This window comes from Quercus suber, unplaced genomic scaffold (assembly GCF_002906115.3).
Source record: "Quercus suber isolate HL8 unplaced genomic scaffold, Cork oak 2.0 scaffold_46, whole genome shotgun sequence".
Classification (NCBI taxonomy): Eukaryota; Viridiplantae; Streptophyta; class Magnoliopsida; order Fagales; family Fagaceae; genus Quercus; species Quercus suber.
Window position 1 is genome coordinate 670,766 of NW_027069511.1, and position 27,337 is coordinate 698,102.

The 27,337-nt window shown below is 34.3% G+C and overlaps 1 protein-coding gene, 2 long non-coding RNA genes and 1 other non-coding gene across 10 annotated transcripts; all 4 read right to left on the reverse strand.

Annotated features, from left to right (window-relative positions):
* Positions 1-1,911: 1,911 nt before the first annotated feature.
* Positions 1,912-5,265, reverse strand: LOC111998126 (putative leucine-rich repeat receptor-like serine/threonine-protein kinase At2g24130). The gene is made up of 2 exons (XM_065771619.1): positions 2,808-5,265; positions 1,912-2,367 (listed from the first exon to the last, which is right to left on the reverse strand). Exons 1-2 carry the CDS (start codon positions 5,263-5,265, stop codon positions 1,955-1,957), a joined length of 2,871 nt encoding a protein of 956 aa, XP_065627691.1. The 3' UTR covers positions 1,912-1,954.
* A 10,994-nt stretch (positions 5,266-16,259) lies between these two features.
* LOC111998127 (uncharacterized) lies at positions 16,260-18,310 on the reverse strand. Of its 2 annotated transcripts, XR_002881434.2 has the most exons (3): positions 17,994-18,308; positions 17,333-17,541; positions 16,260-16,502 (listed from the first exon to the last, which is right to left on the reverse strand). It is a non-coding gene; the product is annotated as an uncharacterized LOC111998127 (transcript). The 2 variants fall into 2 exon arrangements; XR_010628246.1 differs by lacking the exon at positions 16,260-16,502 and having other exon boundaries at positions 17,022-17,541; positions 17,994-18,310.
* Positions 18,311-18,945: 635 nt separating this feature from the next.
* On the reverse strand, positions 18,946-22,878 carry LOC136066767 (uncharacterized). 2 transcript variants are annotated; one of them, XR_010628245.1, is made up of 4 exons: positions 22,854-22,878; positions 22,607-22,774; positions 21,452-21,564; positions 18,946-19,211 (listed from the first exon to the last, which is right to left on the reverse strand). It is a non-coding gene; the product is annotated as an uncharacterized LOC136066767 (long non-coding RNA). The 2 variants fall into 2 exon arrangements; XR_010628244.1 differs by lacking the exon at positions 22,854-22,878 and having other exon boundaries at positions 22,607-22,844.
* A 105-nt stretch (positions 22,879-22,983) lies between these two features.
* On the reverse strand, positions 22,984-25,766 carry LOC112017331 (uncharacterized). Of its 5 annotated transcripts, none has more exons than XR_002883462.2 (6): positions 25,395-25,766; positions 25,119-25,258; positions 24,664-24,742; positions 23,696-24,179; positions 23,480-23,501; positions 22,984-23,399 (listed from the first exon to the last, which is right to left on the reverse strand). It is a non-coding gene; the product is annotated as an uncharacterized LOC112017331 (long non-coding RNA). The 5 variants fall into 5 exon arrangements; XR_010628247.1 differs by having other exon boundaries at positions 23,696-23,730; positions 25,395-25,763; XR_010628249.1 differs by lacking the exon at positions 23,480-23,501.
* Positions 25,767-27,337: the final 1,571 nt, after the last annotated feature.

Genomic DNA, 27,337 nt, shown 5'->3' on the forward strand with positions numbered 1-27,337 from the left:
GCTTGAGTGTAGTAGGGAACACCCTGCACATAATCTCATCTGAAACCCCTTATAGGTGTATGAGGGTCTTCAATGATTCCAAATGGTCAAGGAAGTCCCTTGACCTATCGTTCATTTCCACCTATGGCATTCAGAACTTGGCTGGGAGGGAGAAAGAAGTTACCTATTCACCGCTGAACTAACTCGTCCAAGTTGGTGGATACCCGTCCCCTTATGGCATTCATTATCATGTCCATCTTCTCCTTCATTATTTGCATATCTTGGGCCTTGCGCATTGTGCTGATTTCTAATTCCGACGAGTAGTTGGTGTCTTCCTACCCATCTCACCTACTAGGGATGTTGCTTTCTTCTTGATCCTCCCTCTCCTGCCAATCTCCCGTCGAAAGGTAACTGTCGTTCTTCTCCTCGTTGTCCCATCTATTGCGTTGATCTTAAGGACGTCACTCATTCCCCTGGTTTAGCTGTTGCTCTAACTCTTGGTTGCGCTAGGTGAGCCGTTCAACTACTGCTGCCAGGGTTTGCACTTGTCTCTCCAAGGCGTTGGAGGGGTTCCCTGTCTTCTAGTTGATGGTAGCCATTGATCATGTTTGGACCATGCAACTCTTTGTCTTAGAAGCGATGATATGGCTAATCACTCGTTTCCCACAAACGGCACCAATTGATGATGCACCAAAATCGTCAGTAAGTTGATTGCCCTTGGTCGCACCATTAGGTACCTGAAGAATAAGAAAATAAGAACCAAACAGAAGGCACCGGCGGGCTACTGGCCAAAAACCCTCCAAAGGTTAAGTTAGTGAATGAGAAATCTCCAAGAACTCTATAGTGAGAGAACTTTGGATTTTTTATGTACCTTGGAAAAGAGGAGACCTGTGGTTTATATAATGATGCGGAGGAGACCTAAATCCCGGGAATACAGGGCTTTGCCTTATAAGGAGGAGGTGGAGTTAATGACACCAAGATCTTTGGGATACCTTCCATACTAGGAAGGCAAAAGTCATGGGGTAGGGTCATTGTGCGTGGTGCGCAAGATGTTTCCATATATGAACGTGCGTGGAGACCAAGCAAGACCACATTGGATCCGTCGGTATGCCCATCCGTCTGTTGATGGGATTTGTCCGCTTGATACAAAAATGTATCTGTCAACTTTCAGGGGTCTGTCTACTCAGCCATCAGCTTCTGCTGGTGTAGGGCTCAAGGTTCCAGATGGACCTTTCTTGAGACCAACAGCTCCTTTGAGGATTGGTGTCGTCGGTTTTACCATTCGCTAACAGGCACTTTATTCTTTAATTTCTTATTCCAAAAATACCCTTATTAATATATATATATATATATAGATAATATAAGGAAAAAAAAAAAAAAAAGTCCTAGGTTTTGTAATTTGTATTTCTTTTTTATATTTGCTGGATTGTGCAATTTGTATATGTGATTTATTTGTGGGAAGAAGATGTTACTAGATCAAGATGATAGATCAACTAATTTGTAAATGGTGGGTTCCGATTAGCTTAACTAGTAAAGTTTATGATAGTTGAATAGAAGATCTATAATTCAATCACCGCCTATACAAAAAACCAATTTGTGTCTTGGTCTGATGATAAAGAATTATCGTCAAGAATGGACACCATAAATTGAAACTCTCTTAAAAAAAACTAATTTGTAAATGTAATTTATATGTTTTGCATTTCCTACGGTGAATACAACCCATCTGGAGCTTAGGATTTCGATGACTTTGCAGGCCTTCATATGGATGTCTTGGCATGTAAAGCATCTGAATAGAATTGGACCAATTATTGATTTGGTTCAGCTTATTTCTCCCATCTGTTCTGATTGTTTAGATTAGAAGAATGTGCTTAGTTTTAATATGTTAGTCAAAACATTTTAACAGGTGAATTCTAGATCAGAAAATAAATGGCATTTCCATGAAAGTACATATATATATAGAGAGAGAGAGGAACTGTTAGTCATCGCCTAGGGTAGAAGATGAAATTCCAAGAGAGGAGGCGAAGGTTGCTGTAGTATCCCCACAAAGGTATCTCTTGAGGCGATCCAAATCATCGGCTGCATCAAGCATAGAAGGCCTAGTAGATGGAGAGTCCTGTGTGCAAAGGATGCCCAACTCAATCAATTCTCCAATTGCAACTTCCCACATTTTCAATACTTCAGGGGATTGATCTCTGGAAGCTCTTACCAAAGAAGGATCTATCACTCTTTCTATCCTTCCATGATAGTGACTCTTCACCCATCTGTGCAGGCTTAGCCCGCCAGCAAACATGTCATCTGTTGGTCTTTTTCTAGTCACCATCTCAAGCACTAGAATGCCAAAGCTGTAAACATCCCCTTTTGTTGATGTGGTTGATCCATACCCATACTCTGCATTAGAAAATTTTGAAAACTGAAAAGGTTTGTGTTTTCACTAAATTATTAAAAAAAATAATTAATTAAAAGAAAAAAGTGTGGTAGGTAAAAAATTGAACAACAAATTCAGTTAGGATAAACAGGATATGTGGGATCAGTGTATGCAGGTTGCTGTTAAGAGGTAAGTTTGACTGAATATTCTTGTTTTTGCTATTATTGTTAATGCTTGAGTGAGTTTATAATCTGCCTTGATTCTCCACAAGATCGTACAGAATTTTTGAAAGGAAACCGTCTTTTCTTGAATAGCCTTTTTTGATAACAATGCATCAGTTTAGATGTGCTCCAATAGAATTAACATTTCTCTATTCACATTAAAAGCCAGCTCAAAGAAAAAGAAATTCTTCTTTGTTTCATTTTAAATGTTTCTAGATACTAGAAAAGGGAGAAATCCGTACCCGGTGCAATGTATCCAATAGATCCACATAACAAATTTGCAGTAGAATTTCCCATTTCAGCAGCAGCACCATTTCCCCCTCCAGCTGTCATAACTAACTTTGCAATCCCGAAATCAGAAACTAGAGCCGTCATGTCATCATTGAGAAGAACATTGCTTGGCTTTAGATCACAGTGTATGACTTTGACAGGGGAATGATGATGCAGATAGGCCATCCCTTCAGCAATATCACTGCAAATGTTGACCCTCTGGATAAGACTCAAATCCGACGAACCTGAACGCAAACCAGTGTCCGAGTGCAGATAAAGACGGCAATCCAAGCTCCCATTTGCCATATAAGGAAGAACAAGAGCCTTAAAATCAGGTAGACTGCATGCTGTTATAATCCTTATCAGGTTTCTATGACGAATCCTCTTTAAGACTTGGCATTCCCTGTTAAAACTCTTTGTTGAGTTTCCAGATTGCAAATGTAACACCTTGACTGCAATGGCTGTACCATCTGGAAGAACTCCCCTATAGACACGTCCAAAGCTACCGGACCCAACTAGTCTCTGATCATCAAATCCTGAGGTTGCATCTGATAGTTCTTTATAGGTAATTCTTGGAATATTGTGGATTAGTTCTGGTGTAGTTGGTTTTCTGACTGTTCTAGCCTTCCGTGAGTGAATAATTACTCTAACACAACGAAATCCAATCACACAGCATATTAATGTTAAGAATGCTGTTATGAAAATGACCAATATGAATATAATCAAGAACACACGGGAATGAAACCAGCGTCTCTTTTGAGAGCAAAATGGAATGCCAGGAATTTTGCTGGAGAGTGCCCTGCAAAGTCGGTGGTTGTCCAAGAATGACATGTTTGTTACTGAATCAAAGATGCCACCAGTGGGAATCAATCCCTCAAAGTTGTTCAGTGAAAGATTTAGATAGGTGAGTGAGTTAGTTTTATTGAGGCTCATTGGAATCATTCCAGATAATTGGTTTCGTGAGACATCAAAGGATTCAAGATTTTTAAGTTCCCCTAAGGATTCTGGAAGATGCCCTTCCAGAGAGTTGTTTGAGAAATTTATCACTCTCAATGCAATGCAGCTTGATATCTGAAGAAAGATACTTCCAGTAAGTTTATTTGAAGAGAGATCCATCTCTTGCACATTTGCTAGCTTGCTGAGCTCGATTGGCAAAGGCCCTTCGAGATGATTATGCGAAAGATTAATAAAAATTCTGATCTCGCGCATACCTGACAATTCTGGAGGGATGCTCCCTGTCAATCTATTATATGACAAGTCAAGCTCATTCAGATCTATGCACTGTCCCAAAGTTGGAGGTATCATTCCTGAGAGAAGGTTGTTGTTCAGAAACAGGTAATTTATTCGAACCAAATTTCCTAGAATTGCTGGGATTTCACCAGAGAATTTGTTGTGTGATAGATCTAGCAGACCCAGGTGAGAAGAAAACTTGCCTAGTACTGGAGGAATGGCACTGGTGAAAAGGTTGTGTGATAAGAAAAGTTGTTGTAAGCTTGATAACTGACTGATCTCTGTAGGTATCCTTCCATTTAGAAGATTGTATGTCAAATTCAGGACTAAAAGGTTAGAAAGATTTGCTAAATTTGGAGGAATTGATCCAAAGAGTTGGTTTTCCTGTAGTAACAAATAGTTTAGCTGGACACCAAGTTGGCCAATGGAACTAGGCAATCTTCCCCCAAGGCCGATGCCAGCCAATTCAAGCTCCAGTAGCTTAGTGCAGTTTCCAAGTGCAATGAAGAATGGATCAAGATTGGTGTTGTTGTCATGGCTTACCATTTTATTATATGATAAGTGAAGAAAGGCAAGTTCAGGAAGATTCCCAACAAGCTTTGAAGGCAGTTCACCAAAAAGAAAATTGTACTCCACATCTATGTTGTACAGTTGTGAAGCATTTGCTATAGAGAAAGGAAGTTGTCTAGCTAATTGATTGCTGTATAAATTGAGGTTCCATAGAGCTTGACAATTTCCAATCTCTATTGGAATTTCGCCTGTGAGGAAGTTGTTGGAGAAGTCTATGTTATGTAACAATGTGCAGTTGGAGAACAAGGAAGGTGGAAGTGTACCGCTTAAATTGTTTTGGTTAAGAAGTAGTCTAGTAAGTTTGGAAAGAAGGGCAAAGGAGTCTGGTATTGAACCATGTAGATTGTTCCCCTCAATATGGAGACGGTGGAGACGTCGAAGGTAGCAAAATTCAGGTGGAATTTTTCCGAACAAGTGATTGCCAACAATCACTAGTATACGAAGGCCAGTAAGATTGGAAAGGATGGGGGAAAGCAGCCCGACGAGTTCAGTTTTATTCAGACTGAGTTGTGCTACACGGTGATGTTGTTTGTCGCACGTCACTCCCGTGAAGTTGCACACATCAACCGCCGCATCCCAGTTAGCAAGTGCGGAGTTGGGATCATGTATTACAGTTTTTTTGAATGCCATGAGAGCAGCCTTATCTGTATGCAGAGAGTGGAGAGGGGGGTTGTGATGGCCTAACAATGTATAACTAGATGTTAAAGCCAAACGCTGTAGTAGAAGAAAAATTAAGGTTTTGATGAAGATCATGGTGGATATTATTGCAAACCCCAAATAATGTTTCTTTTGTGGAATCCTCGTCTCCTTCTTTTCCTACTTTCACATTGAATAAGAATAGTAATAATAATAAACAAGTGAAAGTAGTGGGAAGAGTCGGGAGCTAGAGCCTAGGGGCAAAGAGAGAGCAAAGGTAATAGAGGGCATGTGGAATGAGCTTTAAGTGAAGGTGGAAATAGATCTTTTGGCAAGAAACATTCAATAGGTGCAATGATTTGTAGGAGGACTAAGAGAATTGTCTCTTTTATCTTATTTTTCTATTGTGGTATTTGAAACCATGATGAGTAGACGTTCAACTCAACGAAAATGGCTAACACTGAGATGACAATAAAAGAATTAGTGCAGAAGATTAGTGGATGGCATTCTTCTTTTAAGAAGGACATGCGCATTTTAAAGTTCAGATTAAATTTTGTTGTGTTACACGCACACTAGCGCACACATTCTCAAACACATAGTTGACATTTTAGTATTCCCATCATCATAACACATTAGCGCACACACGAATTGGAAAGAGGCAGTTGACATTTTGTGTTCATACTAGCAGAAAATGGAGAAATTATACCGTCCTCTTGTGGACCACATCACTTGTCCATCATTCCATTGAAAAACTCTCACTTTTTTAAAACTGTTAAGTCAATAATCAGCTTCTATTTAAAAAAAAATTTATAACTCAGCAATTTTAAATAAGTGAAAGTTTTTTAGTGGAATAGTAGATCACGTCATTTGTCCACCATAAGAACCCTATGATTTCTCAAGAAAATGAGAGATTCAGTTGATCATATTGATGTTCTGTCCAGCCCAAATTTCTTATAAAATATAAATACTAGGTTGACTGATTTTAGAACTTAGGCCCATAAAAATCAAACTTGACCCATTATCAACATCCTCGGCCTTGGTCCCCTTAAACATAAAAAAGATGCCCAAATAACAACAAAAAATTTACCAATCTAAAATCACAAACCCAACAACAAAATTTATCAAGTGAAAAACCCGAAAAAATTAGCCCAAATGACAAAATTTGCTAACAAAAATTTTAGGCCAAAATATACAATTGATCCATGAAGTTTACCGAGTGTTATTGGTCCCTAAAATTTATATATATATATATATATATATGAGCATTATCGATCATTTTGTTAGCTATTGTTAGTTTCCTTACCGATGTAGTTAATAGAGTAATAACATGTCATTTTTTTAACTCGAGGCATCGTTTTTAATATTAAAAAAATTACGTATCAACCAAATTGATGCCCATTGGATTTGCCTATCCATAGGTATTTGGGTTTGCCACGTCAACGTTGTCAATATTTAGGAAAAATTACACTTTATTACTCTAAACTATATTCCGTATTACACTTTACACTCTAAACTTTTCAAATGCATTTTTTGTACCCTAAACTATAATCCTTGTTACACTTTGCACCCCAATGATAAATTTACTAATAAGTTGGATGGAAATTCTAAGTTTATGGTACTAAGTGTAATAAAGAGTATAATTTATGGTTTAATTTATCTTTTGTTTTTAAAGCATTGATAAGACAGGCAATTAGGTCTTTTCATGTGATTCCATATATTTTCATTCAAGTTGATAGTAAACTTAATATTGGAGTGCAAAGTGTAGCAAAGATCATAATTTATGGTGCAAAGTGTAATCAGAAGTATAATTCAGGGTGGTAAAGTATAATTTCCCACAACATTTACCATCCAACTAGTTGATAATGTGTCATTTTTAGTCAATGTTTACAATCGAAATGGTTCTTCTTCAGAAAAGAACCCCATCTTATAAAAAAGTTTATAATACTAGTGGGTAGGGTTAGTTGCGTGTAGTTTTTACTGGCTACAGGCGTTTTCAAAGAGCTATTGTTTAGAAAGGTTCCCTACATTATATATGTGTGTGTGTGAATTTACAAACAAAGCCACCAGATTTATTTTCGAAAGAAAGATCAATTACAGTAACAATATTGATTAAAAAAATTTTAAGGTGATAAGAGTAAAAAGAAACCTTTGATTGGTTGGAGTGTATTTATTTTTAATTATCTCAATAGATAATGACATTAATAGAAACAAATATTTTATTAAATACGTTGGAACTCTATTCACTCATGTGTTCTCGCTGCTCTTAATGCCTTGAGTAACATAGGAAGAAAGGAAGATTGGTTTCTTGTGTTTTTTTTTTTTAATATATATATATATATATATATTTTTTTTTTTAATTCTTCAAAATTTGTAGGAGACTTGAGGATAGAGATTGGACAACTTTGTAACTGCTTGATGATAACAGGAAATTTGAAATTATGAATTACTGGAAGAACGTTTAAATTTCAATTTGTAAACTAATTAGGGGGAGCTAATAGACATATTTTTACTATTTTGCTCTTAATTGTTTTCCCTCATTAAATGTTGGATGCGAGAATATTTTAGACTGATAAATTGTTCATCCCAAATAGGAAAAGCCTCTTAAATAGTAGTATAGAAGAGACGTATCGTACATGCTTAGCACGAGTGATAAGGCTAGTATTACTATTTAAGGGATTTATTTGGTTTAGGATGAATAGTTTACTAGTCTAAATTACTCTCGCATCCAATATTTAATAAACTAGTCGCTATCCCGTGCAATGCACCAGATAGTTACAAATGAATTAACTTTTTATAAGAAAAAACACTATGTGTGTGTGTGTATTAAGAAATAACCATATTATTTCATTTTTTATAAGATGAAACAAATACATACTACCAATGTTTCTCCCATACTATTCATTTCCACAAAAACAATTAATAGATATTCACAACATGATGGAAGACATGACAAACATACATATCGCCTCCTAGACATCAAATTTCAAAATGAAACATATATGATCCACATTTTCATATGCATATTTTCAAATATCAAGATTCTTTTATGTCAAATATGAATAAAAATATTTCTTTTAGCATTTACTCAATTTGTAGTTTGTATAGAAATCCCAACCATGTTGCCACAATGCATTAAAAAAAAAAAAAAAAAACATTATTCATCATGTAAAACTTTAGTTTTTTTTTTTTTTTTTGGGAGAAGGATGTAAAACTTTAGTTAAGTCCATATATTACCTTTAAGGGAGACACATAATAGTTGCATATTTAACTTCATAGGATCTATACATTACTAAATATTTTACAATTTTAAGTACAATCTATATGTAGGAAACTGTCTATAAATGGAGCTGAAAATGAGTGAGGATGAGTCTTTTGACTCTTTCTATAGCAAGCTGAATGAAGTAGCCATCGACAAGTTCAACTTGGAGGAGAAAACAGAGGACTCTAAAGTTGTGAGGAAAATCCTTCGTTCATTGCCGAAGAGCTTCCATGCCAAGGTGACAGCGATTGAAGAGAGTAAGGACCTTAATGATATCAAAGTCTAAGAATTGATTGGCTCACTTCAGACTTATGAATTGTCATTGCCCGAACAAAGGACGAGCAAATCTCTTGCTCTTAAGACGGTTGATGAAAGGGTCGAAGCTCATGACTCATCGAATGAGGATGTTGTCGATAAAGATGTGGCATATTTGGTGAAGAATTTCCGAAAGTTCTTGAAATTCAAGAACAATGGAAAATTTGGTGGTAAAGGGAAATTCCAAAGTTTTGGGAAGGAGAAAAAGGAATTCAAAAGGAAAGATGGAAAGGAGTCCCAATCTACACAAGGAATCACTTGCTTCGAGTGCAACGGACACGGACATTTCAAGAAAGAGTGTCCCAACTATTTGAAATCTAAGGGCAAGGCATATGCCACAACTCTTAGTGACTTGGATTCATCCAATTCTAATTCTGAGGAGAGCTGTGGCGAAGAAGGGAATTACTCCGCTTTTATGACTATTGCTCATGTTAAATCTTTGGAGGACTTGAATTTGCTTGTACAAGAGCTTGAGGAGCATAGTGATGAGGAATCAATGGGAATTGTAGAAAATCGAATGTTGAAGAAGATGAAAGTACAAGGGGCCTTCAAGAAAACTTCAATTCACTCCTTGAGAAATCAGGAGAGTATGCACATGTGACCAAGGCAGTCGTGAAAAAGATGAAGAAGGCAGAGGAGGACTATAGAAGTCTCCTAGTGCAACATAAGGAGGCCAAGTGTGAGATAGAGACGCTAAATGATTAGCTGGCCAAAGCTTACTCAAAGATAAAAATTTCTTGAGCTTAAGGTAGTTCAAGCAAATGCCAAGGTAGAGAGGGTCTCCACCAAGAAACTAAATGATGTCATTTCCTCTGAAAATCAATTCTCAGACAAATCTGGATTGGGATATACTGGAGCAAGTAGTTCAGCTGCCAAAATCACTAAAGAAGTGAAGTTTGTGCAAGCCAAAGAACCTGTAGTGGCTGATGAAAAGAAGAAAAACATGGCTGACCAAAGGGTGTTGAACAAGCCCCGTAACCAATCAGTGATCAAACCTGAAGCTAGAGGGAAATCTCTTCCAAGACCACAAAGAGGTCCAAGAACGAACCATTTTTGCCATCATTGTGGACTTCAAGGACACACCAAACCAAATTGTCATAAGCTTAGAGCATTAAAGAATGCAACTGATCAAAGGTCAAGAGGCCCAAGAAATGATAAGAGGACTTAGGCCGTTGAGTCATCAAGAGGTCGAAATGGTGATCCTAGTGTGATGGACGTGATGAAGATAATCGGTGCATTCACCACCTGCTTGAAAAGCTTCACTAGAAGGTTTGAAAGTCCTAACTCTCATACCCAATCCTATAGGGATATCACCCCAAACGCATGTGACGTGTGGGTGAAGAGGGATACTCATGCATAAGTATTACAACATGTTCATACATCAATTCTTCCTATGATTTGTGACTATGCTTGGTTGTGTGTTTTTTGCTTATTTGAGTTGAAAATTGTTTGGTTGTTTATTTTTTTTAATGTTTTTACATTGCTGTTTTGATCAATCTTTTCTTGCTTTTGTGTCAAAAAATCCAAAAAAAAACAAAAAAAACATAAAAAATAGAAAATCCAAAAAGTTTGATCGACATTGTTGAGTTTTGTCTCTAAACATGTTTTGCCTTGTACCTTTGTACTAATGATTTTGTGCATCTACGAGCTTAGCTTGTTCCCTATGCACTTATATCATTGTGGAAAAAATCTTGAAATCTATGTAACTATTGTAAATAGATCTTCAATCTTGTCATGAATGATTAGTGAATAATTTTGTTGATCTTGAGACATGCATAGACTTGTGCCTATATATCTTCCCACTATTTTATTTTATTGCTTTTACTCAAAGAGCTCACCAAATGTAAATCTCCAAAGGAAAAGAAATATTGAGCTGCAAAAGCCTGTTGCACATACTAGTATTTGACTAGGAAAAAGGGAAAGCGACCAAAAAGAAAATGTATGATGCCCAAAAAGCCAAAGGCTATCTCATCAAATTGAAATATCAAAAATTTCAGCCATTGATCTCTCAATGAGATGTATTGTTTCAAAAAGATCAAATGATGTCATGTATATGAAGCCAAATGAAAAGCTTCAAAGTTATGATAATCAAGTTGTTTGTAGGAGGTCATATATACATATTTCTATTATTGAGATGGGTCACATTATCTAGTGCTATTTGTGTATGTCTTGGTTGAATTAATCATTAAAGCTTCACATTAGACTAAGGACTATCTCATTTCTAATATCCACACACATCACATATGTCTATGTTCAATGAATGTCATATTCATTTGTGTGATTGTACTTGATTAAATGTGTTTTCACATGCTCAATCTTTGTTGATCAAGCACAAAAAGATTTTTGAGCGTTTTAGTTGTTTTTGGAAAGTTTTTTTGTTTTTACAAAAATTATCAAAAATTTTAAAAACATTATTGCCCTGTTCTGGCGACTCAGTCGCAGGTTGGTCCAGTCGCATGCCCCAGTCGCAAAAAATATTTAGAATATTTTTCAAAATTTTGGTTTTTATGTTTCTCGCGACTCACTATGGCAACTTGTTCACGGGTGGAAGGACCAGTTGTGAGAGGTACACAGAGATTTTCGTGGCTTACCTCGCGACTCTCTCACAGGTAGACCTTCCAGTCACAAAAAACACTTAGAAAATTTTTCAAATTTTTGGTCTTAAGTGTTCTGGCAACTGGTCCTGGCGACTTGCACGCGACTTGACTCAATCGCAGAAATCACGTATTTTGCATTTTAAAGGCAGTTTTTAAAACTTTTTAGTTTTCCCTCGAACTTTTGTGACTGTTCATTGTCTTCTCATTTCAACTCTCTCTCAAACTCACCATGTTTAGCTCAAAAATTCCATTTCCTTCATCACTTCAACTTCAATCTTCAAAGAAAAAGGTATGGGTTGTCTTCTTTTCTTTATGTTCTTCATGATTATAACCTTGTTTTCTTTGGATTGTTGAGTCGCTGCTTGGTTCTTAAGATATGGGTGAATTTGGATATGGGTTGAGGCTATTAGAGTTTGATTGGTTAAGTGTTGTTGCTTTTGACAATCTAATACTTGTTTCATTTGTTCTCATCGCAGACACTCATTTTTGTAGTTTGTATCTAGCCTGTGCTTTGTTGTGCATTTCATGCTAGTAGTTGTCTATCAAAATAATAGTTACTTGTGACTTTGTAGTGTGCACAAATTACATTGTATTTAGTTGTCCCTGCACATTCATCTAATTTGCACTACACATACACAAGAACTGCTCATGCCAATATACTGTTGAATTGGTTCCTGAACTGTGGTTGTGTGAATATCAATATGCATTTTTTTGTGCTAACCTGTTTGTGTCTTATGGTGCTGCATTTGGTTCTTAGCTGTGTGTATGTTATTTTGCAAATGTCTCATCGTTCCTCTTGAGGAAAAGAGCCTGAAACTGATCCTCCATCATCTCTTACTTCAAAACGAACTCGACACTCGTCTCAAGCTTCAATCATTGAAAGATTTAGGACTCCACTCGATTCACAGACCTTTGACAATATTTTTAAAAAGGCTCCTACTGTGGTGGAAAGGATTGTAAAATTTAATACCCTGGGAACAACATTTATTCCTAGGATATTTGAAGCAAAAGATTAGGCTGATCTGTTCGGGAACTTCGAGGATTCGATTGAAGAACTGGTTAAAGAATTCTATTCACATGTTAGATACACGGGAGTTGACTTATAATGTTAGGTACGAGGAAAAGAGTTTTCCATCAATCCAAACTACATCGCAAAGGTTCTTCACATCACTAGACCGACAAATGTAGACCTCACTCCGTATGATGATAGACAGCCCCAGATACAAGACATTCTTCAAGTTCTTGGACTTGACCACGAGGTTTCAAGCAAAGGCACATCCATAGGGACTGCAAAGTTTGCACCTGATCTGACGACTCTAAAGTTGATCATGTTCTCCAACCTGTATCCACTCTCAAACTCTGCATTCATCAACCTTAGGGAAGCGCAATTTCTATGTGACCTAATCATAGGAGCTCCAATTGACATATGTGCCCACATTTTTCAGATCATTGGGAAAACAGCGGCTCAATCAGCGACACGAACATGTATCCTTTTTGTAGTCTTGTCATAAAGATCATGGTTCATGAAGGGGTAAGTCCACCAACAGATGGGAAGAAAATAGATCGTCCTCATCCATTGTCCATGTTTTCACTACAAGCCAACAAAAGTCACTCTTCCAAAGCACCTAAAAGTGAACCTTTCCTTTATACCACTTCATCCGGTCAAGGTTCAGCTACACTTGTGCATACCAAGACTGGTTCTCCCATTCCTTCTGAGATGCAAACAACTGGCACCACATCTTCATCACCTAGCTCTCAAGCTAATAGGTTAAGCACTTTGATTGATTGTGTATATCAACGGATTTCAGGACTAGAATGGCTTCTCTACTCCACCAACAACCAAGTTTAAGTGCGTCTCACAACCATTAAGACACAGTTAGATGCTATTTAACAAAAGCTAGAAGAGAGTTTTTAGCTATTCGTGACAAAAAGGGAGAGAAAGATAGCATACAGTAAGGGGGAGAGCAACACAAGAAGGAGAAGTGTGCATACTGAACTGAAAGGGGGAGTTGTCCTACTTATAGTTATTTTTATATAAACTCTTGTGTGGATATGGTGTTAATACTTTTGTGGTACTTGATTCTATATATAAGATGTTATTCAGTTTTATTTTATGCAGTTTGTACCTGTTGCTTTTGTAAGCTTTTAAGGTTTTTGTACCAATACTTTGTAGCTTAAGTACTTGCTATTAAATGTCATGCATTTTCTTTAAGTACATCACTCTTCTGCCCTTTGTTGGATTTTATATCCTTAATGCATTTACCTAGTGTTTATGCATTGATTGAGTGTTGGACATGCAAATAATACTTTGCAATTAAACTTATTAGCTTGCATGTCCGAATGTTCATTCCATGAGTGAATGAGCATTGTGATCACTATTTATAGTGATTGTTCATTTTTGGTCAAGCCATGGTATATTACTTATTTCCATTTTGCTTGATCGCATTATGCTTGCTCCATATGCATTACAAGTTTTTTGCATACAATGATCATATTGTGTTATGGTGTTTTAGAAGATACTTGTTCTTATGGTTCAAAAGCTTTACAGATTCTAGAATTAGTTGTGAGTGAGTTTTGTTCAATTGTTCTCAACTCACACATTAAGTCTAGAGTTTGTTGTAGGGCTTTGTCACGAAATAGCTAAAGGGGAAGATTGTAAGGTTGAATTTAATCAACCATTATGTTGGCTTTATTCCATGCCAAGTTTTCTTGTAATTTAGCATTTAGAAACCCTGTATTTAGGTGAGAATCATGTAAGGATAGTGTGTGAGAGAGTGTGAAGAATTGCTTAATATTGTGCAGTGAAGCAGAGACTTGTGATTGGAACTCGCGGGTAGCTCGTGACTGGCAAGCCACCAGATGATGCACACAAGTGAAGCATGCAAAGAAATTGAACCGTTATGCCAGCTGTTGCACTATAGGAAAAAAAGTTCAAACTAGCCATTCAGTTATCTCGTGGCTTGAACTCGCAACTCAGTCAAGTCGTAAGGCTAAGTCGCTTGCCAGCTCTGTTTTGGAAAAATGACTCTTTGCATTCCAAACACCCACCACTATATATAGACCCTTATACCCACGAAATGTAGAGAGCTTCTAGAGAGAATTTTGAGAGAGAAACTCTAGAGAAAAACAAGATTGATTCATCCACAATCTTTACATAGAGACTCTTTAAATTTCTCTACTCTCACCCTCTACATTGTTACATCCTTGAGAGGTCCTTACCCAAATCATTTTCTCATCATACCCATATCTGTGAGAAGGCTATTTGGTGCTTTGGGAAACAGTTAGAAAGGGACCAATGGTTATTGGTTGATGCTATGGGTTATAACGGAATTCGGTAAGCTAAAGAAGACAAAGGTTCGACTCAACCTCGTTGGAGCAAGAAGCTTGGAGGGCTTAGGTACACTGGGTAGATTAGGCTTGGAGGGTCTTCTGCTATTCATGTATCCCAACTTCATTCTTTAGTGGATTATTGACCGCTTGGAGGGCGGCGAAAAAGTTTTAAGCTGAGGGCTTCAATTTCCTCTTCGATAACACATCATTGTGTTGTCCTTTTGTTTGCATCTCTCTTTCCTTACTCTTTGCCATTTAATTTCCGCTATGGATGTGCTTTTATTTGGTTTAGATTGTTTGTCAATTCTGTTATAAGTTTATGTTCATTTTTCGTACGTACATTGTTTGATATTAAGCTTGAATTGGTAATTTGTAAATTAAGGATCTAAACGTTCATAGTGTTTTACACACTATTTGAACATTCAATAATAATTATAAGAAAAGAGAGGTAAACATTGGGTTATTTTCAGAACAGAACCGTGTCTTGTAGGTAAACCTATCAAATGTATGTGATAGCAATATACACATGAACTATTCACCTAATAGCAATAAATGAAAAATAAATTCTAAACTTAAACTGCCCCTATGACAATTCTTAAATCATGCAATCAAAAAATTTTGTTGGCACCTTAAGTAATCAACAAATTTCTTTTATTCTATTAACATAAACGAATTTTGAGCCTCCTTAAGAGCTACATCTTTTCTTCTAAATGAAAATCCAAATCAAAAAGTTTTTATTCCCCTAGAACATGAAATTTATTCCTCCATTGAGTCATTTAAAATTCCTCAAAATGGAAAGTCATATTTCTCATATATATTCATAGAAGGAGTTGATAGAACTCTCTAAACCCAGCATATTATATAGTCTATTGTCAACTGGACAGAGATATATTCTCCTAGAGATCAAGGATATGATGAAAAGGGCAAACTATTGTCAAATTTAAGGGAAAAGAAAATGAATTTCATAACCACCTTATGCAAAACTAAAATGAGCATTTTTTTTCTTAATGAAAATATAGTGGCATGAGCCTAAGAAGGGACAGTCATGCATAATTTACATGATAAGCTACAACTTGAAAATGCAGAAAATAACCTTCTTACTAATTAGCCAATAAAATTTTGGCTAATTAAGGAGAATATACCAATTAGGAACAACTACCACATCAAATTCAAGTCCAAATCCCATTGATGTAAAGTTGTTTTGTTTCATCAAGCTAATTTCTTCTTCATCAATTGCTTTCGTTATATATTTTTTGTAACAAAATTTTATCTATAATGAAAACATACAAACTTTTAAAATACCAAGACAAAGGAAAATGTACAATGGAATAAAAAAGTGGAGTTGCAGACTTTAGATAAAATAAGACAGACATTAGTTATCTTATGATTGGAACACCTTGGAGGATCATTGTGATTAAAAAAGAAAGAAATGTTTTTGTTTAAGATGTTTGCCTTAGAACTCATTGCTAGACCCTTTCTTTGGTGGATATTGGTAATATCATGGTGCAATTTGTATTATGCTCATATTGTGCCTGCTATGGGTAGTAATTAATTTGTTATCCAAAATATCTATTCATTTCTTTATTGTTACTATTATTATTCCAGAAAGTATGCTTCAAACATAGATGGAACTCTTTCCCACAAGAATTCAATATATTTTGAAGAAAAATAGCCTTTTGCCTTCCACATCCTTAGGGTGTTATCTTTAGAAGCAGCACCCACAATGATACCTTCAACACATGTATATAGAGAACAACTTAAACATTGATAGTGTAAAGAAGTAGAGTCGCTAAAACATTTACCATTGGAAAGAAATAGATACTAGCGAACAAAGAATAGATGAAAAAAATATCTTCAGAAACTAAGTAGGATTAAAAAATGAAAATTATTACTAAATTGCCTTAGACATACAAAGTTCTTAAAAAATTCAAGCCATATAGGTCCCAAGTTCAAGTGAAACAGTTATTTTTGGCATTTCTGGGAAGTAACAATGGGGAAAGAAAAACCCTTTCTTTATCTCAAATTTAGGCTTCTTATAAACCTCCTTTTCCTCTTTTTCTAACAAAGACAGCACCACCTTAACAAAAAATAGTTCCCATGAATCAAAATTCCTAAGCAAATTTAAATATCCCGGTAAGCAAAGCACTCAACAATGGGAGTATAGGACTGCTATATTAATAGGAAATATTTTCCTCAAAGTGAAAGCTTATCTAAAAAAATTCATTGAACCCTTCACATTGAAGTTAAGATTCAAAATAACTTTCAGTAAGAATGGAACGTTTTCTATTAGATTTTTTACCTTGTACTTCCTAAGTGATGGAAAGTTTGGTTTAGGCATTTTTACAAACACTTTGGGGAGCAAATAACATAGTCACCAACCAAAATCTTCAACTTGAAGTACAACTTTAAACAAAATACAAATGTATAAATAGTTACTAAGTATTTAACATCTAACCACTGTAATTTATCACACACACACAATGAAGTATACAAAAAATTTTCAATACCAAGAGCAATATAAACAAAGAGAAAGTAAGAAAAACACAGAAAGGACACTCACAATGTGGTTCATGTGGGCGTGAGAGATGCAAAGGAAGTCTTGCTGTATAGCCTGCTAGGGACAATGACCAATGTTGAAAGCCAAATTGAGAGTATGCAAACTTATGCAGCTTTTATGGCCTGTGATTGATAGATCCTTCCCCAGTAACTTTGTTTTATATTCATAACACACTCAGCTTTGCGACTCAATTGAGGAGAACAAACCACCATCTAAAAAATACACATAATTTAGCAAACTGACACAAAATTAAAATAGAAAGGAAGGAAAAATACACATTAAATAGAGCCCAAGAAGGCCAGTAAATAAATAAAATTTACTAAAATTAACAACAATTTATAGCATAATAACATATTACCAGTAAAGTTTATTTATTTTAATCAACCTAAACAAATAAAGAGCAATAAAATTATGGTATATAACACCAATAAACTAGAGGTCAACGGTCAATTCGTGTTTTGTGTTTTTCAAGGAAAAGATGGAGAGGCTGAGAGAGAGTTGAAGAAGAAGTAGATATCTTCGATTTTGCACGGGTTCAACCTTAATCAAAACCAATTATCCAAATACCTAAATTAAAGAAAATCAAACCAATAATCCAAATACCTAAATCTAAGATAACAAAAAGAAAATCATATACAACACCAATTTTCTTGTTTAAAAATACCTGCACTGGTAGCGGCTTTGGTGGTATATGACGGTGGTGGGAGGCTGGCATTTTTTGCCACTGAAAGAGTGAGAGAGCACCCATGGCTATGGTTTAGGGGTTTTGAGAATTGAGAGAGGCAAAGAGAATGACAAAGAAGAACAAAGGGAAAACTTAAAGGGAAAAAATTTTAATTTATATGTAATTTGTGAAGAAGAAAAGACATAACTGTTCGGTATAGCAAGAAAGATATAAAAAAGAAGTGATGTTTTATCGATAACTACACTACTACAGTTGTGTCTCTAGTTTGTGATAATAGGCAGTTTTTTTTTTTTTTTTTAAAACAAACATTTTCATGGAGAACCCAAAAGCCCGAAACAAAAAGGAATCAAAACCAAAATCAAATCTAAACCTTTCCAACAAAAAAACTCAATAAAAAGTAATATTTCATACCCAAATCTAAAAAATAGAGAAAAACGTACCGGAGCCGGTTCCGACGATCTGATGGTGGCAGATATATAGCCTAACGGTGTTGATGCCCATAGATTTTTCTTTCTGCTTGCACCGGTGCTCTAAGTCTGGCGAGGGAACGGAGAACTCTCTCTGCCTCTCTATTTCTCTGTCTCTCTTTTCTCTCTCTCCCCTTTCTCCGTGAAGAGTCTTTCTTTTCTTTTCTTTTTTTGTGTTTTAAGCGGTTGGTTTCATTTTATACCAAGAGGCTCCCAAACAGTGTTTTAACAAAGTGAATCATTTTTTTTTTGGTTTTAAGCGTGGCAGATTTTAAAAGGCCAAACGTTGTAACGTGCGGCTGTTTTATTTGAAAGCTGTATGCGTGTCAGAACGTCCTTAATTATAGGCATTGACTTTCTCTCAGCTTCGTCTATTATATATACTAGCATTAAACCCGCGCAATGCGCAGGAAACATTTTACACATTTAAAATATCATCAAATTGACATAAAAATACAATAAAATACAACAATTAATATGTTTATTAAAGGCTTTGTTTTAATAATGCCAATCAATTCCACAAAAAAAAAAATTACAATTGTGCGGTGTAGGGTCAGGTTCAATAACAATGTCAAAAGTCCAAAATTCCCCATAGCAAAAAATAAAGTATAAGCACTTATTAACCCAAAAAAAAAACATCTAGTCAGCAAAGCCATATTCTAGCTAGGCCTGATGGCACTATAAATGCCAGCTTTGTTTCACTTGGATGAATTGAGTCATCTTCGGCCACCTGCAAAAATTATAGCACATATGTAACCTTTGAAATAATAGAAACTAATACAACCTTTTGAGCTCCATGTAAGGAGAACATATTCAATAATAATATAAGGTTAAATTTCAATGTATAAATACAAAGAAAAAATATTTTAATTTCTATTGGTAGAAAGTAAGTGATTGATAAGAGAAAGCATAACTGATATAAAAAAGAACTTTGATGTACTTAAGTATTATAAGATCATTTATAGCCTTAGCACTTAGCAACAAAATGACTTACACCTGCTAGGGAAATCCAAATTGGGATGTAGATGCCAAAGATTGATGTTCTAGTCTTAAATAGATATAAATAAATAAATAAAGCATCAAACATGGTTAACAATTGCAATTTTTAATACATAAACATCATCTAAATTAAATCTATGAAAAGTTGAAAACCATAAAAGAACAAAGAACCTGAAACAAAATTGGAAAAGAAAAATAAGTTCATATTTTTTCTCTACCAAGTTACAATTTGCTCAATCTTTTATAGTCTAAATTCTAAGAATGCATCTTACAATCCTAGCCACCAAATTTCCACTATGGAAGTTTCAATTGTGTAATGATCATAAGCATTATAGTGTCAAGCAATTTTTTTTTATTTTAAATAATTAAAAGCACATAGTTCTTGTAATTCAAATGGTTTTATTTTTTGATAAGTTGTAATTCAAGTGGTTCTTTAGAAAATTATACTAAACCGATGTCCAAAGTTGAAACACATACATGCTAGAGGAATTGCATCTAGAATCTCATCTTTAAAAAATTTAAACACATTAAGCAGTTGGGATATTTTCTATCTTAACTTTTACATCAGACTATCAGAGAATAGACGTAAAATTTCTTCTTTTCACCAAGTATAGACATTTCCTTCACTTTAAATAGACTATTAATTCTATTTTAATTACAAATCAAATAGAACTTTGAAAGAAAAACACTTCCATTTCTGCACAAACAACATTAAAAAAAATTCTCAGTTGGTACAAACTACTTTCTATTCTTCTCAAATAGCACTTGAATTTACATATCCAAAAATTGGGTTTTTATTGAATACTATAGAATACGTATAAAAAAAAAAATCAAAACTCAGTAAATAATTAATTATTTTCATTCATATACCAAAGCAACAATACCTGAATAACCTTCTAAAATATAAGCCTTTTTCTGTTCTTCATGAGCAAAATTCTAGCAATGCAAAACAGCTACCAGTTCAACTTCTAGAGGATTTACATTTTTTTTTTTTTTTTTTTTTTTTTGCATAGCAGTCATTGGAAGAAACACTGAAATATTTAAAACAACTGAAATAAAAAATTTATTCAATTCAAAATGAATCTGTTTGACTGCCAAATGTATATTGAACAATATATAAGAAAACCTTGAATAAAAAAAATTACATTATCTCACATTTTTTTTAAAAAAAGATTGACTTATGAATCCAAAATCTTCTCAACTACATTACCACCAACAAATCATTTCACTTGTCCTTACTAAATTTGTTTGCAAATACGTAAATTGACTGCTTACAAATAAAGAAAATATACATTGTTACACCTCTGTGATATAAAAGATACAATAACCAATATCTTGAGTTATTCTTGTTACAGCACAACGTTATGGGAAAACAATGCACTTCAAAACACTAAGCTAAGTGGCATAATCTTTAATGGGAGGCTGTAGGCATCAAGACCTATTATAAAAATATGAAGAATGGAAGTATTTGCCTATTTTAAAAATACTAAACATTGATATATGAAACAGCAAATGAGTTCCACTAACCATTACATATATCATAAATTCCATCCAACACATGATAGACAATATTAATTTAGCCAACTTTGAAAGCAAAACAATATATATATATGAATACAAATTCTACTTTGATTTTAGTTTTATTTTATAGTTTTGTTTTAGACCTACTATCATATAGTATATCTTCAATTTGTTATGCCTTCCAAAAAGAAAAATAAGAACAATATTATTACATCAAAACAAAAATAATCAGATTGGCTAAAGAATTTTATTTTTATTTTTTAAATCTTATAGTTGAAGATAATAATTCTTTACTACAAATTGGCAAGACTGATACAGACAAATATTTATGCACGTGCACATTTATATACCTTGCTGCCCCTTTTTTTAACAATGCCAAAATTCCAATGAGATAATTATGATAAAGCTTTAATCATCTCAAAACAGAATAAAAGTACTTATAGAGCATACTCTTAAAAAAATTCCAAGGCATAGGTAGGAGCTTTTGTTGTGAATGACCTCAAGCTATGTATCCACACCCAATTTTGCATCCCACCTTGGCTGTGGGAAATTTTAGACCAGCTCTGTAAAAAAAAAAAAAAACTATTCAAGTTCTATTTTTTCAACCCACAAATTAGCAAACAATATTTTAAAAGGCAATCTTTGAAAGAAAAAACATATTACCACCAAAACTAATCAAAGATGTAAATGTGTTTGCGAAATTGATTTACCAATTGCAATTTCTATAAGCTTTTATTAAAAAGATAAATTGCACATACAAATGTGACCTATAGAAACTAAAGCAATGGAAATCCAAAACTTACTGCATGAGTAAAAACCAAGCATTACAGAAAAATACTTGAAGTAACTAAAAGTTAGGCTTATGAGTAAAAAAAACTTCTCAATCTAATGGGTACGAAATTCTTTTTTAAATATCCTTGACACAACAAATTCTCTATCGATAATGCAATAGGCTCTTACAATATTAAAAAATAAAAATAAAAATCAAAACCGAAATATCATATTGTGTTCAATCATAGAAACATTATGGCCTTTTGCTACGTTATTTTCTAAAATTAACCAAACAAACCATGCTTTCTCATCTTCTAGTCTGCAATCATAGGTTTTGTAAATTATATGATAGAAGACTATGTATTGTAATATCTTTTTCACTTACCAAGATAGCTTACCAAACATAGATAGTTTCAATTTTTAGTAGATTTTATAAATGAGATAACATGCACACACAAAAAAGAAGAAGAAGAAGAAGGTTGTTCTATGTATTAAACTTTCAAAATAAAATAACAATATAAAAGTATGGTTCAATATCAATAGATTGAGATTAAATTTAATCTCCTTGGTGGGCTAACAAACAAAAATTAAAATAAAGGAAACTACAGTTACAACTCTTTTTTAATCTATATAGTATACCAGTACCACTCCTTCATTGAGGAATTTTATCAATCATATTATACACAAACCCTCCCCCCAAAAAAATTCATTAGCATTGCTAAAATCAATGCAATAAATTTAACATGAAAGAACTAAGAAAACCCATAAAAACCAAAAAATAAAAAACAGCCCACAATCCTTTCACACTCAAGATAGGTGGAAACTTTTTATTACCTTGACAATCCTTCCTCATTAACTGTACACTGCCACCAACAATAGCCAAGTTGCTCTCTAAGAATCTTTCATGTACACAACCCAACCATCAAATCACAATGAAAGTTGTCAACCACCAGCCAATCAAAAAATCTCATATTATACTTCTGAAAATATCGGAGACTTTCTCTGCAGCCAAACACAACAATAAAAAAGGAGAAAAAAAAAAGGAAAGAAAAGTAAACATGCTGAAATAAAGAAATGGAACCTTATTGGAAGCAAATTGAAATCTGAAAAATATATTAAACTTTCAAAATAAAATAACAATATAAAAGTATGGTTCAATATCAATAGATTGAGATTAAATTTAATCTCCTTGGTGGGCTAACAAACAAAAATTAAAATAAAGGAAACTACAGTTACAACTCTTTTTTAATCTATATAGTATACCAGTACCACTCCTTCATTGAGGAATTTTATCAATCATATTATACACAAACCCTCCCCCCAAAAAAATTCATTAGCATTGCTAAAATCAATGCAATAAATTTAACATGAAAGAATTAAGAAAACCCATAAAAACCAAAAAATAAAAAAACAGCCCATAATCCTTTCACACTCAAGACAGGTAGAAACTTTTTATTACCTTGACAATCCTTCCTCATTAACTGTACACTGCCACCAACAATAGCCAAGTTGCTCTCTAAGAAGCTTTCATGTACACAACCCAACCATCAAATCACAATGAAAGTTGTCAACCACCAGCCAATCAAAAAATCTCATATTATACTTCTGAAAATATCGGAGACTTTCTCTGCAGCCAAGCACAACAATAAAAAAGGAGAAAAAAAAAAAGGAAAGAAAAGTAAACATGCTGAAATAAAGAAATGGAACCTTATTGGAAGCAAATTGAAATCTGAAAAATGAACAAACAATTTAACTAAATTTTAGGTGCAGATTATAGTCTTATAAACCAAATTGACTTTTGAAATCAACAATACTTGAACTAAAAGTAATTTGAAAATAAAAGAATTAGTAAAACTAAATAAAAGTTAAAATGATCCACAATTATATTATGCAATTTTGTCAGAAAGGGAGGAAAAGAGTGACCTTGAAGGAGTCGGTGCTTTGGGCTAATAGCATCACTGGGGAAGAGAATAAAAAAGGCCAACAAACATCACTTAAGAATTTTATCAAATAGTTTGTGCACATGATAAGAAACAACACTTAATGAATCATTGTAAAATTCAAATGTAACAAAAAAAACTTCCCAAACACATATGTATTAGTACTTCCAAATTTGCAATTTGAGCCCATATCTAACCAAAGTTGCCTGGACAATATTCAAGTGCATATTAATTAACTTTAGCTTAAATTCTCATTCTAAACATATTGGGCATAAATCAGCAACTTCAATCTGAGAAGAACGAATTCCAAATCAAATGAAAATTGAAACTCTAATAGATGATGGGAATAAAGTTGAGAATAATAATGAGTTAGTAGAGCAATAAAATTGATTACTTGAGCAAACAAAGTCTTGAAAGAAATGAGAGGTACATATTAGAATCTGTGTTGGACCTGGGATAACAACTTGCTGCAAGGTTTCATGAGAAGAGTCCTTAGTTTCTTGAAAAGTGAAAGCCAATAAAAGAAAGAAATATATGAAATAAAGAGAACACAAAACAAAAATTGGAAGCAAAAAGTAAAACAAAAATAAAAAACAACTTGCAGTTTTGGTTTTCAGATGATTCTAGGTTTTTATGCATTGAAGTTGTCCCCAAAACCAAACACAACAATTAATAACAAAAAACGGAGATTAAAAAAATAGTAAGCATGTCAAATTAACCATTTAAAATTTAAATTAGGGAAAAAAATGGTGGGAGAAAGAAGAGGTGACTATCAAAGAGACTGAACATCATTAAAATATGAAAAATATCATTGAAACATTTCCTTAATGCACCAAACGAAAAGTGACAATGTTTTGGTGTTTTTAAATGTAAATACAAAATCAACCACTTGTTAACAGAAGTATAAATTAAGAACCGGGAAAATAAAGGGGAAAATTTGTAAAAACTTACCTTTAATTTTGGTACTCATTCTATTGCATTTCATACCTCAATCACTGTGATCAGTGAATGCCATAGCCTTTGTTGACAACTGCAGGAAAAACTTATTATTTTTTATTTTTATTATTAAAAAAAGCACTCAAATAACTTTACAAAAACGAACAAAGAGAACATAGGAAACCAAAATATATCAAAGAGGTAATGAAATGTATATCAATTATAAAAAAAAAAAAAAATTATATAAAAAAAACATAAATGAAATGCCATGCATGTAGGCAGATACCCAAAACGAATGCAACCCAAATAGGCAAAACAAAACCTATTCTAATCCAAACTCCTAATTAAAAATTATTACAAAATCTAAATCTAAACCAATCCAACCAAGAAATTCAAACCCAAATTATATTCAATTCCTAGATTTGAAAACGAAAAGGAAAAGGAAAAAAAAACAAAAACATTAACTTTACTGGTTATGGGTACATGGCCTGTCTCTTTGATGGTGGCAAAATTGTTTTATGAAACTTTTTGCTTTCGTCGCCTCTCTCTTTCTCTGCTTCTTTCTCCGTGTACACATCGCCTTTCTCTGTTTCATCGCCTCTCTCTATTTCTAACCCAAAATACCAATCTATAAATCAAAACCAAATCTGACCCAAAATACCAATCTAAATCATAATTAACACCCAATTGATTCTCCAAATAAAAACCAAAAACCCTAAATTTTTAAATTTAAAACAGAACTATACCAGTAGCGATTTCGATTCCGATAGTCGGGTAGTGAGTGGAGGCTTACGGTGATGGCAGAAGACCTGGGTGGCGCCCTTCTCTCTATCTCTGCTCCTCTATTTCATTCTTGAGTCCTCTTCGTTCTTGATGCTTCATCTTCGTTACTTCTTCTTATTCCAGGGAAAGAAATTAGCGGACAGTTAGATGAAGAAATCTGACAGGAAGTGAGAGACATCTTTTCATTCTTGATTGTAAACTGCAGTTTTTAATCTCTCGATCCCTCTCTCCTTCTCCATTCTCTGCCTCTCTATTTCTCTGTCTCTCTTTTCTGTCGGTCTCTCTTTCTCCTTTCTCCGTGTAGCAGTCTTTTTTTTTTTTTTTTGGGGTCTCAGCGGTTGGTTTTTCCTTTTATACCCATAGGGCTCCAAACAGTATTTAACTTAGTGAAAAATTATAATTTATCGCTTTTTTTAAAGTGACGTCACTTTTCTGACTTGTCAACACGTCCCTAATTGTAGGCACTCACTTTCTCTCAGCTTCGTCTATTATATATATATAGATATGAAATGAGTAGGTTCCAGTTAGCTTAACTGGTAAAGTCTTTGATGATTAAATAAGAGATCTGAGGTTCAATTTCCACCTACACCAAAAACTGATTGGTGTCTTAGTCTAATGATAAATAGCTATCATTAGGAGCAGACGTCATAGGTTGGAACTCTCTCAAAAAAAAAAAATTATATATGAAATGACAAAATTTGACACTTCCCGGAAGGTGAGATTTGTGACTTGTCTAGCTAGCTCCAATAGAAAAGACAAAATTGTTTGTCAACCTAACATTCTTCTTCTTTTTAATTTTTTCACCAAAAAAATTAAAAAAAAAATCATTTACATAACTTTTTATTTTTTATTTTGATACTTTTTTGAGATAAAAGATAGAATTTTTTATTTTGATACTAGATAAACATGCATTGATAATAAAAAGTTAGTACGACGAAGGACTACTAGGCTTAAGATGAGTTCGGATTTAGCCTACAGTGGTGAACAGGGAAGCAAGCAATAATATGAGCAAATTCCAAAATATTTGAAATTACTTCCTTAGGTACAAAAAGATGGTGTATAGCTAGTCCTTGCTGTTGAAGCTAGTTCAAGTCTGAAGTGAAGGTCTTCTCAAGCCAAGATGGCTTGCTTGTTTGACTGCAAATCTGCACGTATCTCTTATTGTTGCAAAGAATTAGCAGTTTAGTGTAGCCCAACCCGCTGATTTTGATAATAGCCTCTCCCACAGCATCCTGGATTGGTTGTAGGAAAGCACCCCAAGAAATAAACAATAGGAACGAAGCAAATCCAAAATCTGAAAAATAAATAAACACACACAAACAAAAGAACACTAAGGATTTACTTGGTTTAGCTTTTGGCCTACATCCACAGGCAATGACGAAGAAATTGCACTAATCAAATATGGAGACATGCAAGTTAGTGTATCAATATTCTCACACACACCCAATCTCCAATACACCCAATAGCTCTCTCAATACACCCAAATACACCCAATAGCTCTCTCAGTACACCCAATAACTCTCTCACAAAGAGAAGGAATCCTATGCTAAACTAGAGAACTCTCACAATAATATGCAGCAGCCAAAACTCTCTATTGCACTTTCTATTTCTCTCTTTTCTATCTCTACAATTGCCGCAACACCTCTCCTCATACAGAGTATCAACTCGGCAAAGATGAATCCTAATAGAATTGTATTCCATATATTCACGTGCTACTCCAAGTAAAGACACTACCACAAGTAGGACTCTAATTCTCAACTCTTGAGCACGTGAGGTCCAAATCAATTCCAAGTTGAACTTGGATATCTAAGCCGGTTAGGTATCAATTTAAGAGTCCTAAAACAATTAGGAATTATAGTTGCACTTGAAATAGGACATCAAGTCCTATAGGCCACTCCAAAACAAT

Coding starts and splice junctions, on each gene's coding strand:
- LOC111998126 (XM_065771619.1), bottom strand. CDS start 5,265: ATGGCATTCAAAAAAACTGTAATACATGATCCCAACTCCGCACTTGCT. Junction 2,368..2,807: donor TATTGGATACATTGCACCGG/GTACGGATTTCT, acceptor TTTCTAATGCAG/AGTATGGGTATGGATCAACC.